Here is a 17,383-nt window from a genome sequence, read left to right as displayed (position 1 = left end):
GCTAGAAGGCAGAATGCACAGAGGCCATTTCAATCCTGGATGATGAAAGAAGCTACCAGGAAATGTGAGTGTGTACTTAAAACACCCTGCCTCCAGAAACCAAATGTTGTAGCATTTGTAACGGGCAGAGCATTTACACAGAGCTTTTGCCTTCAAATCGCCAAGCTTTCAGCTTCTGCTAATATTCTCCAGGGGGCAGGACTGGCCCTCTTCCATCTTCAAGATGATTCAGGTTTCCTGGAGAACAAAATGAGCCTCTAATGCCTAATATTTTCTCTCTGACAGATGGTTTCAGATGTATCAAAGTGCTAATCCTTGCTGAGGTATAGGTCTCAAGGAAGGAGAGTTTGGCTTTTAGAATGATAGAACTTGAATGATTAAGGAGGAAAATTACTCCCAGGATATTCACCATTGTCATGTGAGCAAACCGCTTAAAATGAAGGAAGACAGCAGAATCTGAAAAAAGATCTGAGGAAAAACTCAAAAACCCAGGTTAACAGTTTAGGTTTGAAACATTTCCGCTCAAAGCTGTCTCTGGGAGTGGAAATGAAGTGCAATAAAAACACCTTCAGGCTCAGGATGATTAGGGCTCCATGTGCCTCCCTCCAAGATCACCATTCCCAGCTTCCGTGTGTGGGAGACGCCCTGCACACACAGGCCAGGGTTGGGGTATTTGCCTTTTAACTAGCTGTGTGACCTAGGGCCTGTTATACAACCTCTCTGGGCCTGTTTTCCCGCCTATGAAACGGGCATTAATACCTACCCCAAAGCAAGGTTGTGGACATTACAAGATCCAATGTATACCTAACCAGACACAGTAAGCGTTCCGCGAATGCCACCTGTGAGCACGAACTAGTATTTAGTGTCAACCTACTATGTGTCGGCTGCCTTCGTTACCACCTGTCTCAATGGAGGCTAAACGGTCTTATTTTACCGATTACAAATATCTATTTATAGACAAGGATGCTGAGAGTACGAGAGATTCACACTTGTCCACGGTCACAAAGCCGCACACAGCCGGATTCGAACCCGGGGCCGCCTGACTCCCGAGCCAAGCTCTTTCCACGGCCCCACAGCAGGTGCGGGGCGGAAGAGAGGGGGGGTTTACTGAGACCAGGCCACCGCGCGGGGTCACAGGTCACTCACGGTACTCCTCCAGCCTCATTAGGGGCCGGAAATAGATAGGGTAGAAGGCGGCGCCGATCAGGGAGATGAAGCTGCCGAAGATGAGCACGGTGCGCAGGTTCCGGGACATGGCGCCGGGCAGGGGGCCTGCCCAGACCGGCTGAGAGCCCCGCTCGCTGGGTGTCCCGGTTCGCGCCGCGGGACCGTGACCCCGCTCGGAAGAGGCGGAGCGGCTTTCGCTTCCGGGCCTTGGAGGCGGGGCGGGGCGAGATAGGGTGGGGGCGGAGTCGGGGCGGAGCTACGGGTGGCTGGAGCCGGGAGGGGCGGGACCTCGGTGTCGCTCACCGCTCACCGCCCCCCTCCCCACCCTCCACCCCGAGCTCCCTGGTAAGGGGTTGCGCCTGCCCGGAGCCAGCGGCGTGGTGAGTGGGGTTTTGGCCCCTGCCCTGCGCGCAGCCCCCTCGGTGCTGCATTCTCCTGACCTCTTTGATCAGCCCCTCCTTTATCAGCCACGCTTTCTCATTCTACCCACCCCTTATTTGATTTTAGTGACTTTCTACCGCCAGCTGTGTGCTCTCTGTGGTTGGCTGATTTAATCTTCCTATCAGTTGGCCCATTTCACAGGTCAGGAAACCCCGGCTTGGCCGCAGGGCTTTGGACTAGTCACTGGGCCTGCTTGAAGGCTGTTGGAACGGATGAGAGACAAAGGGGCAACTCGCCTGCCCCAGGATGGGCTGCAGAGGGCTTCTAAACCCAGCCACGGGGACTTCTGGACCAAGACTAGAGGGGGAGGAGCGTTGTTTCAACGTGCAAGCTACAAGTGGATTTGTTCTGACTACGTTTTTCTATCCCCCTCTCTCCGTTCCCTTTGCTGAATGTCTGGGTTAGAATGAGGATGGAGAATAAATAGGGTCCGTGCAAGGCAGAGAGCCAGCGGCCAGTCCCATTGATGGGACCCTGGGGCTTTGCCCTACGGCCTGTGGTGGGGACCACTGAGAATAGACATCCTCTTCCTCTTCCTATGATTCCCATCCTCCATCCTTCCGAGTGCGCTCTGGGGGCATATGAGCTACCCAGAGGTATTGAGCAGCTGAGATTAAGGTTCCTTGGGCCTTCACTCAATCCTTTATAAATAAGGATGCTACCAGCAGCTGGGGGCTGGGGAGCAAGAGGATATTTATCCTGACCCCAGCAGTATTATTTAGTCTGCAAAAGATCTACAATCTTTCAGAAACGGTGTGGAAAGCACAGGTTTCCTCTCTCTCTGTAGTTTTGTAGTTGAGTCAAGCTACTATCTACCTCTGTGCTTCCAGAAGCATATAAATCAGGTGTTCGATCTGTCGGCAGATTTATGGACTATCTGCCATGCTCCAAACACCAGGCAAAGTGCGACAAGGGACACCAAGATGAATAAGACGTGACCCTTGCTCTCCGGGAACCTGCCACGTGGATGAAGAGACAGGACATCTACATAAAAAGATAACTAATGAACCCAGTGCAGCTTGTTGCCAATGAGTGATAGGGTCCTGCGGGCTGCAGAAGTTCAGTGGAGGAAGACAGATGGCTATTGGGTGAGGCAGCGGCTCCTTGAGGCTTGCAGGAGCTTGTTATGGTGAGAACCGAGGACTTCCCAGCAGAGAGGGGAGCTGGGAGGCATGCTCTCTGTCACGTGATATAAAACCCCAAGTGTAGTGCACAGTTGTCATTTTAGCAACTCACCCTCCATTTATCTTTCTGTTAATAGCACCGGAATATCTTTTGGCAAACCACTCCTCTCCCATTCTCAATCCATGAGGTAAACCAGACTTCTCCTCTGCGCCCCCCCACCCCAATGATTTTTTTTTTTTTCCAGTTCTGAGAGTTAAGCATATAACCAAGCCTGACTAAGCTCCCACACCACAGGGATTGATTGGGACAGGGTCCAGGTCTGATCATCCAGGGTCACTGCATCCTCCCGGCTACATGACCCACGTTGAGCCAGTCATAGTCTCTCTCAGCTGCTGGAAATCTGGAGTTGAACTTGAGGGGATTAGACGCTGGAGTCACTGGGCGCCACCATTTAGACACTGAGAATGAGGACAGGACAGCAGAAGGAAAGCTAAGAAGTGGAGAGAAATCAGTTGCTGACACTGCGTTTGAGCTCCTGGAGCCAACTGTACCTGAAAAGGATCGGCCCTTGGACTTCCCGGTAACATGAGCCAATGAAGTTCCCTCTTCCCTGAAGCCAGTTTGAGTTGGTTTTTTTCTGTTTATTTTTTTATTTTATTTTTTTTTTTTACAACAAGAGTTCCAGATAAGTCACCACGAGTGTGATTTCATTTGCTTCACAATTCCATGAGCAGCAAGTCAAGGATTATCCTATCTTAGAGACCAGGTCACTGAGATCCAGAGACCTTTCTTAGGGTCACGCACCATTAGCTGAACCAGGACCAGGCTTTAGTTTTCATGATTCCTGATCTGACAGGCTCCTCCCTGAGACCTGGCTGTCTCCAAGAGCAAGCTCGCCAGGATGGCCGGATGACCCCTACCCACAGAGCCCCTACAAGCCAGGATGTCCTGATGAGTTACCGGCCATGCCTCCAAGTCAGGGAAGGACTAATGTGGGACAAACGAGCCACCCCCCCCCTCCAAGTGGCAAGTAACCTGGTGGTTTCTCTGTCCCCTCGAGTTAATCTAACAGGTTTAGTCTGACCAGCGGCCAGGCCACAATGTATACAGATACAATAATCACCTTATTCGCAACACCAAAAAATTAGTTACTTATCACTTGCTTGCCACCGAGTCCTACCAAATATAGGTTCATCTCTTTGATCCCAATGTTCTCCCCATTTCTGAGGATCCCACTGACTCACAGATTCAATCAGCAAATACTGTGTACGGACCCCAGCAAAGCACTGCACTAGCTGACTGGGAACACAGAAAGGAAGCATCAGCATTTGTGTATCTGACAAAGGTTTACTGAGCCAGGCCCCGTGTGCCAGGCACATTTCAAATGCTGGTGAATGCAGCCAGCAGCGAATTAACAAGAGTCTGTTGTCCTCATGGCATCTCTAGTGCAATAGAGGGAGAAGATGCGGCAGTGGGTAGTAATTGCTTTTTGGTCCCCCAACCTTCCCTAATAATAGCTCCTGATTCTCCATTTGCATAGGGAGGAGCTGGGGCCATAACAAGAATGACCAGCTCAATAGCAACTAAATGGCAGAGCCAGGATTCGCATCCAGTCTGGCTGACTCCAGAGGCCTGCAATTATCCCCAGTCTACTCTGCCTTGCAAAGTCGGTGAGTCCATATTGTCTGAGTGTGGGTCCAATTCCAACCCAGCCCAATTGTTCCTTTTCTCCGAGAAAGAAGAATTGTGAACATGGGGACACGGGGACAGACAGACAGCACTGTGTGGTGGATTTTTTCCATCACTAATGTCCCAATGAGATGATTGCTTTTCTTCCACTTGCTTGTAATCCTAGAGATCCTCTCATTCCCCCTTGCAGTCGGATTCTCAGAGATCCATTACATCCTGCAGGCCACCCAGATACTTCCAGTAAACTCCCTTTGGATTTGACCTCATCAGAGTCTGTTTCGGTTGCATACCCACAGAAGACCTAATAGATGCAGAAAGTCCTGCAATTACCTCCGACACACGGCATAGACAAAGGGCCTGGGGCTTCAGAGCTGTGCTAATGTTTGCAAAAGCCAAAGGAAATTGGGATCTGGGGGAAGGTCTTTGTGCAAAGGGGGAGAGAACTCAAGGGATAGAAGGAGACAGGATGCAAGTCAAATATGTCAGGAGGCCTAGGGTGCATATTTTTATCTCAATCACTGAGAAAAAAAAAATTGGTTTGGGCTCCTATCTGGCTCTTTCTCCTTCTTCCCTTGGATGTGAAGATTGAATGCTTGCAGGGAGCAGACCACCAGTGGTGTTTCACATGGGGTTCAGACAGACATCAAAGTTAATCCGCTCTCTGATCTAAGCAAAATGGTGATGAGGGTATCCTGGGACAGCAGCTTCACTAATTGTGGCACTGCAGCCCAGCTGATGTATTTTTAGAATATTGTGGATTTTCATAAAGTGTCATTGCTTTCTGCAGGAAAACAGGCAGACTAGAAGCTTGGGGTTTGGAACAGAGTGGGATCTAATGCAGGGATCTCTGGACCTGAACTTGTAAGAATAAGAAAATAAGTACAGGAAACGTTTCCCTGTTTTTATCAGGCACTGTGACTTTCTGAGTGTCTACTCATCTGTATAGATATTTCCGATTTCGTTCAAGCTTTTCTTCTTTGATCTGTTCTTTACATCCAAGAGAGTTCCCCGAATATCTGTCTTGGCTTACCTCTTGCCACACCATGCACCCTATAGTTTTAACTAATATCTTTATGACTTTGTAGGGGCCAAGGGCAGGCGGCCCCAAGGTGGGCCACTGTGGCATGAACATTATTTTGAGTTAAAAGCAATCAGGGGCACCTGGCTGCCTCAGTCTGTGATGCATGTGACTCTTGATCTCAGGGTTGGGGGTTCAAGCCCCATCTTGGGTGTAGAGATTGCTTAAAAATTAAATCTCAAAAAAATAAAAAAAAAAAAAACAATCCAAACTTAGCAGATTCAGGAAAAGTTTTTTGTTTTTTCGTTTTTGGTTTTTATTACCTCCCCCTCAACTGCTTGCCTGTACCAGGAAGAACACTATTAATAAAGATTCCTCTTTACCTAAGAAACTGATTTGCCTAACAGGGCACATTTGTTTTCCAAAGATCTCCTTTCACCTTCCTGCTAATGCTCCTTCTCCCCTGCCCCTCTCCTTAGCTCATGTGTCACTGTCTTTGGGATTTCCCCCTGTGGATTCCCTATAACTACCCTATTAAATTTGGTTTTCTCTTGCTAATCTGTCTCGTGTCAATTTGATTCTTAGTCTTCGAAGGACCTTGAAAAGCAGAGTAAATTCTTCCTCCCCAACAGCTTCAGGAGCTACGAGTCTAGACCAGCCTTTCTGTTGAACTCCAGCCTCCCAGGGCTAGGGAAAATCCTGAGGTTCAAGACCCACTTGCTTCTGCCCTCTTCCTTTGACTCTCACTGCATCTGGTTTGGTTAGAGGCATTATCAGCTCTCCCTGGCCATGCTTCCTAATTTGTCTTGCAGGTGCCATCCCCTTCCATCACTAAACTGTCTCATTCATGGAGTACCCAAAGATTCATGGAGGACCCAAAGTACTTCTGGAAACAAAGATCTGATTCATCACTGCTCTTCTCAGAAGATTTCAGTTTCTCCCTAAAATATGAATTATTCAGCCTGGAACTCAGGGGTTTTTTAAATTTTTTTTTTAATTTAAATTCAATTAATTAACATAGGGTATTATTAGTTTCAGAGGTAGAGTTCAGAGATTCAACAGTTGCATATAACACCCAGTGCTCATTACATCCCGTGTGCTCCTTAGTGTCCATCACCCAATTACCCCCATCCCCCAACCCCCCTCCCCTCCAGCAACCCTCAGTTTGTTTCCTATACTTAAGAGTCTCTTATGGTTTGTCTCCCTCTCTGATTTCATCTTGTTTTAGTTTTCCCTCCCTTCCCCTATGCTCTTCTGTTTTGCTTCTTAAATTCTACTTGTGAGTGAAATCACATCGTATTTGTCTTTCCCTGATTGATATATTTTTCTTAGCATAATACCCTCTAGTTCCATCCATGTCATTGCAAATGGCAAGATTTCATTTTTTTGATGGCTAAGTAATATTTGATTGTATATGTATACCACATCTTCTTTATCCATTCATCTGTCGATGGACATCTGGGCTCTTTCCATATTTTGGCAATCGTGGACATTGCTGCTATAAACATTGGGGTGCAGGTGCCCCTTCGGATCACTACATTTGTGTCTTTGGGGTAAATCCCTAGTAGTGCAATTGCTGGGTCAGAGGGTAGCTCTATTTTCAACTTTTTGAAGAACCTCTATGCTGTTTGCCAGAGTGGCTGTACCCACTTGCATTCCCACCAACAGTGTGAGAAGGCTCCCTTTTCTCCACATCCTTGCCAATATCTGTCATTTCCTGACTTGTTAGTTTTAGCCATTCTGACTAGTGTGAGGTGGTATCTCATTGTGGTTTTGATTTGTATTTCTCTGATGCCAACTGATGTTGAACATTTTTTCATGTGTCTGTTGGCCATTTGGATGTCTTCTTTGGAGAAATTTCTGTTCATATCTTCTGCCCATTTCTTGATTGGATTATTCTTTTGGTTGAGTCTAAGAAGTTCTTTATAGATTTTGGATACTAGCCCTTTAGCTGATAAGACATTTGCAAATGTCTTCTCCCATTCTGTTGTTTGTCTTTTGTTTTTGTTGACTGTCTCTTTTGCTGTGCAAAAGTTTTTTATCTTGGTGAAGTCCCAATAGTTCATTTTTGCCTTTGTTTCCCTTGCCTTTGGAAATGTGTCTAGCAAAAAGTTGCTGCAGCTGAGGTCAAAGAGGTTGCTGCCTGTGTTCTCCTCTAGGATTTTGATGGACTCCTGCCTCACATTTAGGTCTTTCATCCATTTTGAGTCTATTTTTGTGTATGGTGTAAGGAGATGGTTTCATTCTTCTCCATGTGGTTGTCCAATTTTCCCAACACCATTTGTTAAAGAGACTGTCTTTTTTCCATTGCATATTCTCTCCTGCTTTGTCAAAGATTAGTTGACCATAGAATTGAGGGTCCATTTCTGGGTTCTCTATTGTGTTCCACTGATCTATGTTTTTGTCCCAGTACCATATTGTCTTGATAATTACAGCTTTGTAATAGAGCTTGAAGATCGGAATTGTGATGTCACCAGCTTTGGTTTTCTTTTTCAACATTCCTTTTGTTATTTCGGGTCTCTTCTGGTTCCATACAAATTTTAGAATTATTTGTTCCAGCTCTGTGAAAAAAGTTGATGGTATTTTGTTAAGGATTGCATTGAATGTATAGATTGCTCTGGGTAGCATAGACATTTTAACAATATTTGTCCTTTCAATCCATGAGCATGGAATGTTTTTCCATTTCTTTGTGACTTCCTCTGTTTCTTTCATGAGTGTTCTGTAGTTTTCAGAGTACAGATCCTTTGCCTCTTTGGTTAGGTTTATTCCTAGGTATTTACGGGTTTTGGGTGCAGTTGTAAATAGGATCAATTCCTTAATTTCTCTTTCTTCTGTCTCATTGTTAGTGTATAGAAATGCAACTGATTTCTATGCATTGGTTTTATATCCTGCCACTTTGCTGAGTTCCTGTATGAGTTCTAGCAATTTTGGGATGAAGTCTTTGGGTTTCCACATACAGTATCATGTCATCTGCAAAAAGTTAGAGTTTGACTTCTTCTTTGCTGATTTGAATGCCTTTTATTTCTTTTCGTTGTCTGTTTCCTGAAGCTAGGACTTCTAGTACTATGTTGAACAACAGTGGTGAGAGTGGACATCCTTGTCATGTTCCTGACCTTAGGGGAAACGCTCTCAGTGTTTTCCCATTGAGAATGATATTGTCTGTGGGATTTTCATATATGGCTTTTATGATATTGAGGTATACTCCCTCTATCCCTACACTGTGGAGAGTTTTAATCAAGAAAAGATGCTGTACTTTGTCAAATGCTTTTTCTGCATCTATTGAGAGGATCATATGGTTCTTGTCCTTTCTTTTATTAATGTAGTGTATCATGTTGATTGATTTGTGGATGTTGAACCAACCGTGCAGCCCAGGAATAAATCCCAGTTGGTCATGGTGGATAATCTTTTCCATGTACTGTTGGATCCTATTGGCTAGTGTCTTGGTGAGAATTTTTTCATCCATGTTCCTCAGGGATATTGGTCTGTAATTCTCCCTTTTGGTGGTCTCTTTGTCTGGCTTTGGGATCAAGGTAATGCTGACTTCGTAGAAAGAGTTTGTGGACCTCAGGTTTTGATCAACAGGCCACTGCTGCATCCTGTGTCCTCAGCTGAGTGAAATAATCTGTGTCTATGTTGTTGTGCTCTGTGCCTATGGCTGATCAAATCAGCTTGGACGTGTGACCTAGAACACAGTCAAAGGTCCAAAATCTCTGCCTAAGTGGGGAATGGGCTGACCCAATGAGATTCTCTGCCTCTAGAATTTCAGCTGTAAAGTCAGGGAGAGTCAGGAGGTTGGCAGAGGGAGCAGAAGTTGGACAGATGCACAGGGAGAGGCAGTAGCAGCATGAGGAGAGCTGTGAGTAAGTCATGGTGATGAATCAGCAGAAGCTGTGAGAGCAAAGTTTGGTGAGTAGATGCTATTCCCAGGCAATGAGAGAATTGCTGGGAATAGCAGGAAGCAGAGAACAATGGAAGAGAATTAAAATGAAGATCCACACATACCTGCTGCTGAGAAGTAACAAGTTACTGCAAGCCCTAAGGCTGCCTGGGATCCATTTATTCATTCATTGTTTTCTACCATTTTCTGTTGAGCATCCAGCATATGCCAGACCTCATTCTAAGCACTAGACAAGTCCTTGCCTTCATGGATAAAAAAGTAAAACAATCTTACAGATACAGAGAACACATTGGTGGTTGCCAGAGGTGGGTGGCTGGGGGTGGGCAAAACAGGTGAAGAAGGTCAAAAGGTACGAACTTCTAGTTATAAAATAAATAAGCCATGAGGATATAATGTACGGCATGGCAACTATAGTTCCGAATACTGTATTGCATATTTGAAAGTTGCTAAGAGAGTAAATCTTAAAATTTCTCATCAGAAGAAAATTGTCACTATGTATGGTGATGGATGTTAACTAGACTTAGAGTGGTGGTGACCATTTCATAATATATACAACTATTGAATCATTATGTTGTATACCTGAAAAAAATATAATGTTGCATGTCAACTGTACCTCAATAAAAATAGATTAGAAAATAGATGGGACAGTTTGACATTTCTTACAAAATTAAATATACTCTTACCATACAATCCAGCAATCATACTCCTTGGTATTTACCCAAAAAAAAGCTGAAGACTTGTGTCCACTCAGAAACCTGCACATGAATGTTGATAGCAGCTTTGTTCACAATTGTCAAAACCTGGAAGCAATCAAGTTGTCTTTTGGTAGGTGAATGGATAAATGACCTGTGCTACTTCCAGACAATGGGATATTATCCAGTGCTCCAAAGAATGAGCTATCAAGGCATGAAAAGACATATTGAAGAAACTGAAGTGCATATTACTAAGTGAAAGGAGCCCATCTGAGACGACTACATACTATGTGATTCCAACTATATGACATTCTGGAAAAGGCAAAACTATGGAGACAATAAAAAGATCAGTCATTGCCAAGAGTTAAGAAAGAGGGAAGGATGAATAGACAGAGCACAGAGGAGGTTTAGGGCAGTGAAAATACTCTGTATGATCCCATAATGATGAATACATGTCATTATACATTTGTCCCAACTCGTGGAATGTACTACACCAAGAGTGAACCTTAATGTAAACTACGGACTTTGGAGATAATGACTTGTCGATGGGGGGGTCACAGAATGTAACAAATGTACCACTCTGGTGGAGGATGTTGATAAGGAGGGAGGCTGTGCATGTGTGGCGGCAGGAGGTATATGAAAACTCTTTGTACTTTCTGCTCTGTTTTGCTGGGAACCTAAAACTACCCTAGCATACAAAAGCCATTAAAGAAATTCATGTTTTAATAAAAAACTGAAGGAGAGATTACTCCAGATTAAAAGAAACTAAAGAAGTATTCCATAAGTAAGTAAATAAATAAAGTAAATGAATGAATGAAGTAATGGAGTAATGAGTTCTAGGAAGAAAAGTAGAGCTGGTAAGGGGACTGTGTGTAGGGGCAACTATTTTTACTTAGGTGTCAAAGAAGGCCTCTTTGAGAAGGTGACAGAAACCTGAATAAAGAGAAGGGGGAACCATGTGAATATTTAAGAAAAGATGAACCATCCAGGTGGAGGGTGAAGAGACTATGAGTGTGAAAGGGCTGAGCCCACAGTGGGTTTACTCTTCAAAGAACAACAACAAAGAGATTGATGCGGCTGGAGGGAAGTAAGCAAAGGAGACAGGAAAGGAAAACTAAGTCATCAAGGTAGCCAGGCAAGAGAAGCATGCCATGGGCCTCACGGGCCATGAAGGGCGTAAAATGTTACTGTGTGTTGCCTTGAAGGGGCACGTGCACCCCAATGTTTATAGCAGCAATGTCCAGAGCTGCCAACATATGGAAAGAGTCCAGATCTCCATCTACAGATGAATGGATAAAGAAGATGTGGGACACATATACAATGGAATATTACTCAGCCATCAAAAAGAATGAGATATTGCCATTTGCAATGACATGGATGGAACTAGAGGACATTGTGCTAAGCAAAATAAGTTAGTCAGAGAAAGACAATTATCATATGATTTCACTCACATGTGAAATTTAAGAAACAAAACAGATGAACATAGAGGAATGGAAGGAAAACTAAAATAAGAGGAAAACAGAGAAGGAGGCAAACCATAAGCGACTCTTCACTATAGGAAACAAACTGAGCATTCCTGGAAGGAAGATGGGTGGGAGATGGGGTAACTGGGTGATGGGCATTAAGGAGGGCACTTGATGTGATGAGCGCTGGGTGTTGTATGCAACTGGTGAATCACTGAATTCTACCTCTGAAACCAATAATACAGTATATGTTAATAAAAACTATTACTGTGCGTGTGATGGAGAGCAATTGGGGGATCCCTAGCAATCTTCCAATTCCAGTGCGTTCTGGCAAGCCCAGCTGCTCTATGGTTCCCATTCTTCTACGAATTCCTGTCTCCCTTAACTTATCCATAGAGCCCCATTTTTCCCATAAAACCCTTTAATCAGATGAGCAGGAATGAGTTTTCCTTTCTATCAACAAAGTGAGGCTGTCCCCAAAGCTGTCATGATTTTACCCTGAACGCCCTTTTCAATTTTGCTTTCTTCCTCTACCCCATTTCTTCTCTCTCCCTGAAATGACTTTCTCCCAAGACCCTCTTGTCACCATCCTTCCCTCCAAGGAAACTTCAAATCCCATTTGTTCTAGGGATGTTCCCATGATTACTTGCCCTGAAATGGACTCCTCTCTCTTAAATTCCTGTTTGGATTATTTTTGTCCATATAACTAATGACCCCAAACGTAGTGCTTAAAAATTTTAAAAATAGGGGCACCTGGGTGGCTCAGTTGGTTGAGTGTCTGCCTTTTGCTCAGGTCGTGGTCCCAGGGTCCTGGGATGGAGACCCACGTCGGGCTCCCTGCTTGGTGGGGAGCCTGCTTCTCCCTCTCCCTCTGTTGCCCCACCCCCCCACTTGTGTTCTCTCTCCCCCTGCCAAGTAAATAAATAAAATCTTAAAAAAAAAATTTTTTTAAATAATTTATTATCACTAAGAAATCTGCAGATTTACTAGGTGTTCTGCATCACAAGATGTGCCTGGGGGCTGGGACAGCAGAAGTCATCTGGAGGCTTAACTGGACTGAGCCATGCAAGATGGTTCACTCCCATGGCTAACAACTGATGCACACATAGAGCGATTGACCACAGCACCCATCAGTGATGTCTCCTAGCACAGAAGGTCTGCTCAAGAGGGAGCATCCCGAGAATACCTGGAGGAAGCCATAAGTCTTCTGATGGCTTAACTTTGGAAGGCACTCAGAGTCATTTCAACTGAATCGTATTGGTCAAAGACCAGATTAGGAGCCAGACCAGTTTCAAGGGGGATCTAGCTCTCGATGTGGGCACCGTTGAGGAATTTGCAGTTCTCTTAATCTACCATAGCTCCTGTGGTGTTTTTTTAATAAATACTAACTATAGCGTCACCTTTTGTCTTATATTGCAATTATTTAAGTGTCTCTTTATCTTACATACTAGATTTTCAGCCCCTGATGAGAGATTATATGTTATTTAACCCAAATCTTTCCATGTAATAGCCACCACCACATTTATTTGTTAAATGCCTACTGTAGGTTTGATCTCATCTAATCAAACACATGATCTCATCTTATCTCTACCCTGATAGAGTAGACATTATCCCCATCATACAGATTGGGAAGCTGAGGCACAGAGTGACTCAGCCTTGCCCAAAGTAACATAATTGGTAAGTGGCAGAGCCAGGATTTGAACCCATTTAAAAGCCTGTGTTCTTATTCTCTGGCTTCTATTGTCATCTCACGATCTCAGTCTTGGCACCTAGGAAATGTGCTTGAGTCAATCTGTGTTGGTGTTATGGACGTGTCCCTGAGCCAAAGAACAAAAGGGAAAGAAAAAGAAAGCAAGCTGTACAGGAAGCAAGGCGGGAGGGGCCGAGTTGTCAGATGCTCCAGGCGGCTCCACACGTGGTCCAGAGGTTCAGCGCCGACTGTCCTTTGCAACTTGATAGACAGAGTGCAGAGCATTTGGGAGCTCAGCAAGAGTGAGAATATTTATTGGGTTTGAGTGCCTGATTCGAAACTTTCCTCCCAGATTCCAATTTTCTATCTGCCAAGATAAGTGATGGAGGTTTATGGTTCGTGTTCTAGCCCATCCACCCAGGCCAGGGAACTACAACTTGGAATTTCTGACCTGCTTCCTCCCAGCTAAAAGTGAATCTAGATTTACTTCCCATTAGGAATAAGCACCATGTCTCTGCTCAGTGAGATCCTAATTTTAGAAGATTCTGCCTTTGTTCTGGGAATATCTGTCTAAGTGCACAAGGTCCCTCTTTGCAGAGAGGGAGACACTTAAACCTAAGGTAAGTGGAAATTTCATATCCAGGCAAATGGCAACTAAAATCTCAATACTTTTTACATTAAACCACCTCTTATACCTCTGTCCTATTAGAAACATAAGGGCAGTGATGGGACAGAAGTCTGAAAGGCCATCTCAGGTCCTGCCCTAGATCATTCGGGCTGATGTACCAAAATACCACAGACTGGGTAGTTTATAAACAACAAACATTCGTTTCTCACAGTTCTGGAGTCTGGCAAGCCCAAGCTCAGAGTGCCAGCATGGCTAGGTATGGGCCTTCTTTCTGGTCCACAAACTTCGCCTTCTTGCCGTGTCCCTACCTGGCAGAAGGAGCAAGGGAGCCCTCCAGGGCCCTTTTAGAAGGCATGAGTCCCATTCATGAGGAGCCTTCCCTCATGACATTAGCACTTCTCAAGGGTCCAGCCTCCTAATACCATCACCTTTGAAGGTTAGGATTTCAACGTATGAATTTGAGAGGAAAACAAGACATCCAGGCCACAGCAGTTCCCTGTGCACATGTGAACAGTTAATGCAAAAAGATGGAGGCAGAGATATTTGTAGCCTCTCTCCGCCATAGCCCTCACACTCACGGGGCTGGCCATCCTCTGCCCACGTATGCACCATTCCCGAAGGACATCCCCTCTGAATGGTGGCCACATTCTTGGCCATTACAGAGCAAGTGTGTCCTCAATGCTTCAAGGACATAATTATAAGGCCTGTACACACCTTGGGAATTACAAAAGTATTTCGCTAGTCAGCCAACATTCTTAACTCTTTACGGTCAATTCTTGCTTTAGGTATATTCCTGAGCCCCTAGAACGGTATGGTGTAGGCAGACCTGGTCTGAGGACGCAGAGGAGGTCCTTGGCTTCGTGCAGGATAGAAATCAGAGGTCAGCCAGGAGGAAGTGAGAGCAGAGTTTTTTGAATACTGTAGGCGATAGAGTATAGCAGATGGAGTGTCTCGGAGACTTAGAATTCTAAGAAATGAGTCTCACTGTTGTTTGGAGTTAGAGGTTATATTGGAAAGGGGTCCGGGCTACGTCTTCTTTCAGGCATCCAAAGTGCGTCTATCAAAAGCAAGCATCAGGCGTTATTCCACGAATCACTGAAGCTAGAGGGAATTGAGGCCAGTGTCAGCTGAGGTTTGTTTGAAGCGAATATCCAGGAGCACGCTTGGGATCCAGTTTTTAGGTGTTATCAGGCCTAGCATGAGACTCAGAGAATGATTAACTTTCTTGCCTTCCCCTTGGAGTAGCTTCTTTGGTTTACTCAGATGCAAGGTGAGACACAGAACATGAGTAAATGAGGCCCTGCAGAAAAAACAGCAGAAATGGAGCCTTTCTAGGGGCACTTGGGTGGCTCAGTCGGTTGGGCATCTGCCTTCGGTTTGATTGCCATCATCCCGGGGTCCTGAGGCTGGGCCCTGCATGGGGCTCCCTGCTCAGCGGGGAGCCTGCTTCTCCCTCTGCCTCTCTTCCCTCGTGCTCACTCACGTGCACATGCTCTCTCTCTGAAATAAATAAATAAAATCTTAAAAAAAACAAAACAATGGAGCCTTTCTGAAATGGAGTCCCTTCAGTTTCCCTGTCTCTGGCAAAAGGGTACAGCAGCCTATAAAAACACTGTCTTAAGACCCTAGAAAGTCTGAAATGATGGAACTCTGCCAAATAGTAGAGAAACCCATTCTGAAAATACCAACATTTTGTGTAGTAAGGTCAATAAATGTCATTGATTCATATTAACAGCGATATTATCTAATGCGGACGTTAGTCCTACTGAATATTTTCACTCCTCTATTCCCTGCCACCTACCCCCAAACTACGCTCCACACAGCAGCCAGGGCTAACTTTTAGAAATTAAAATCAGGTTGTATGACCCCTTGCTAAAGCATTCCAAATGCTTCCCAACGCTTAGAATAATATCCAAGCATCTTACCATGTCCCAGAAAGTTCTAGATCATTTGTCCCTGCCTATCTCTTCCATCTTACCTCCCTCCATTCTCCCATATTCACTGGTCCCAGCACACAAGTTTCCAGTTTGCTCTTGAACACAACCCATCTGATCTGGCCACTGGACCTTTGCACTTGCACCTCCTTCTATCTGAAACGCCTGCGGCGCTGCTCTTGGCCTTGTTTTATTTGTTAACTCAAGCGTCTGTTCAGGTGACACTGCCTTAGAGCGTTCTCCACAATCACATAGTTGACAGTGGCTTTCATTCCCCTTCTCTCTCCCGTTCCTCCCTCAACCCCCGCCCCCGTCACGTGTTAATCCCTGCCCTTCACTCTAGAATGTAAACACCATGAGTGCAAGAGCTTTCTCTATCTCCCTCCTATGTCTCCAGGACCTTCTGGAATATTTGGGTCATAGTAGATGCTCAATAATAAATATTTGTTGACTGACTGGCGATACTAATTTCTTAACATTTTCCAGGCATTTTAGAGACACTATTGCATGGGGGAGCTACATGGAAACTTAATCTCCCTTGTGAAGGCAGGGAACGCCTTGCTTCTCTTTCATTATTTAATTATCTTCAAAGCTTGGGATTTCAGGAAGATTAAAAATCTTCCTTATTCCAGTTGTCACAGCTACATGCTCTCAGGCCCAAGCACAGCACCTGTGACTCTGACACTGAGAGCCGGTGTCTGGCCTTGGGGTAGGATCCGCATGGCGAGAAAGCATCCTTAGACCCTCACCACTGGAATCTTTTGAGCTTTTAATTAACAAAGTATTTTCTGTTTCTTTCTCATTCATGGTCAGGATTTTGATGAGCTTGTAAGTGGGAGCTCTGTTACTTGGAGGAGGCTGAAGGAAGTGCTTAGGGCTGAGAGGGGCCAGGGCTGCCTTTAGCCATTGGCAAAAGATTCAGCGATGTTCCAGCTGCCTTAGCCAGGATCTGTGCCGTCCACACCCCATGTGGGAGGATCGCAAGGCACTGCTTGTCAGCTGCACTGCGTTGCTGCACTTGCTGGGATGCTCTGCTTACCAGACATTTCTGTCTGTCTACAGCATCTTTATGGACATGGGGGTCCCCAAGTTTTCAGTGGGGGAGGTCAGCAGGCAGCAGTTTGCTCCAGTGTTTTGTCATTTGGGCACCTTCGTGTCAGCATTTGGGTTACATCCAGGCTGTCTCAGCACTTCTGAACAACCAAGGTCTGGAAATAGTTCATGCACAGAGCTGGCTTGCCAAGAGAAGTCGTCTCAGCTGAGTAACAGTGCTTGTCTGACTGCTCTCCACTCCATGGCCCGAGGTCCAGGCCCGCTTCTCACATCCACCTGCTCCGGACCTTTCAGAGCCAGGTGAGGTCTGGAGCAAAGTTCGGCATTTAGATGCAGCATTGCACTGAGACAGATCTGGGTTTGAGTCTTTACCAATGTATTTAAGCCGCCAAGCCTCAATATCTTTACTGTAAAATGATAACTATTATCTACCCCACAAACTTTTTGAGAGGATTAAATGAGACCTTGTGTGCAGTGTTCAGAACAGGAGACGTCAGCTGTTATTATTTGGGTTCAAGTCTGTGTATGGCACCTTAGCAAGCTCTCTGGGCCTCAGTTGCCTCATCTGTAAAATGGGGGTAATGC

At 45.2% G+C, this 17,383-nt stretch overlaps 2 protein-coding genes across 2 annotated transcripts in view; one reads left to right on the top strand and one right to left on the bottom strand.

Moving 5' to 3' along the window:
- The window catches only part of SMIM20 (small integral membrane protein 20), a 13,823-nt gene extending 12,456 nt beyond the window's left edge, over positions 1–1,367 (bottom strand). Inside the window, exon 1 of the mRNA XM_044389755.3 lies at positions 1,147–1,367. Within this exon, the coding sequence (XP_044245690.1) occupies positions 1,147–1,255 (109 nt within the window). The 5' untranslated portion in view covers positions 1,256–1,367. The remainder of the gene's footprint in view (positions 1–1,146) is intronic.
- Positions 1,368–1,455: 88 nt separating this feature from the next.
- SEL1L3 (SEL1L family member 3) overlaps positions 1,456–17,383 on the top strand; it is a 151,574-nt gene continuing 135,646 nt past the window's right edge. Inside the window, exons 1-2 of the mRNA XM_057309665.1 lie at positions 1,456–1,547; positions 4,274–4,403. Of these exons, the coding sequence (XP_057165648.1) occupies positions 4,321–4,403 (83 nt within the window). The 5' untranslated portion in view covers positions 1,456–1,547; positions 4,274–4,320. The remainder of the gene's footprint in view (positions 1,548–4,273; positions 4,404–17,383) is intronic.

The sequence above is a fragment of the Ursus arctos genome, unplaced genomic scaffold (genome assembly GCF_023065955.2).
Source record: "Ursus arctos isolate Adak ecotype North America unplaced genomic scaffold, UrsArc2.0 scaffold_9, whole genome shotgun sequence".
NCBI lineage: Eukaryota > Metazoa > Chordata > Mammalia > Carnivora > Ursidae > Ursus > Ursus arctos.
The sequence above is the reverse complement of the archived record's forward strand: the minus strand, read 5'-3'. Positions and strand labels throughout refer to the sequence as shown.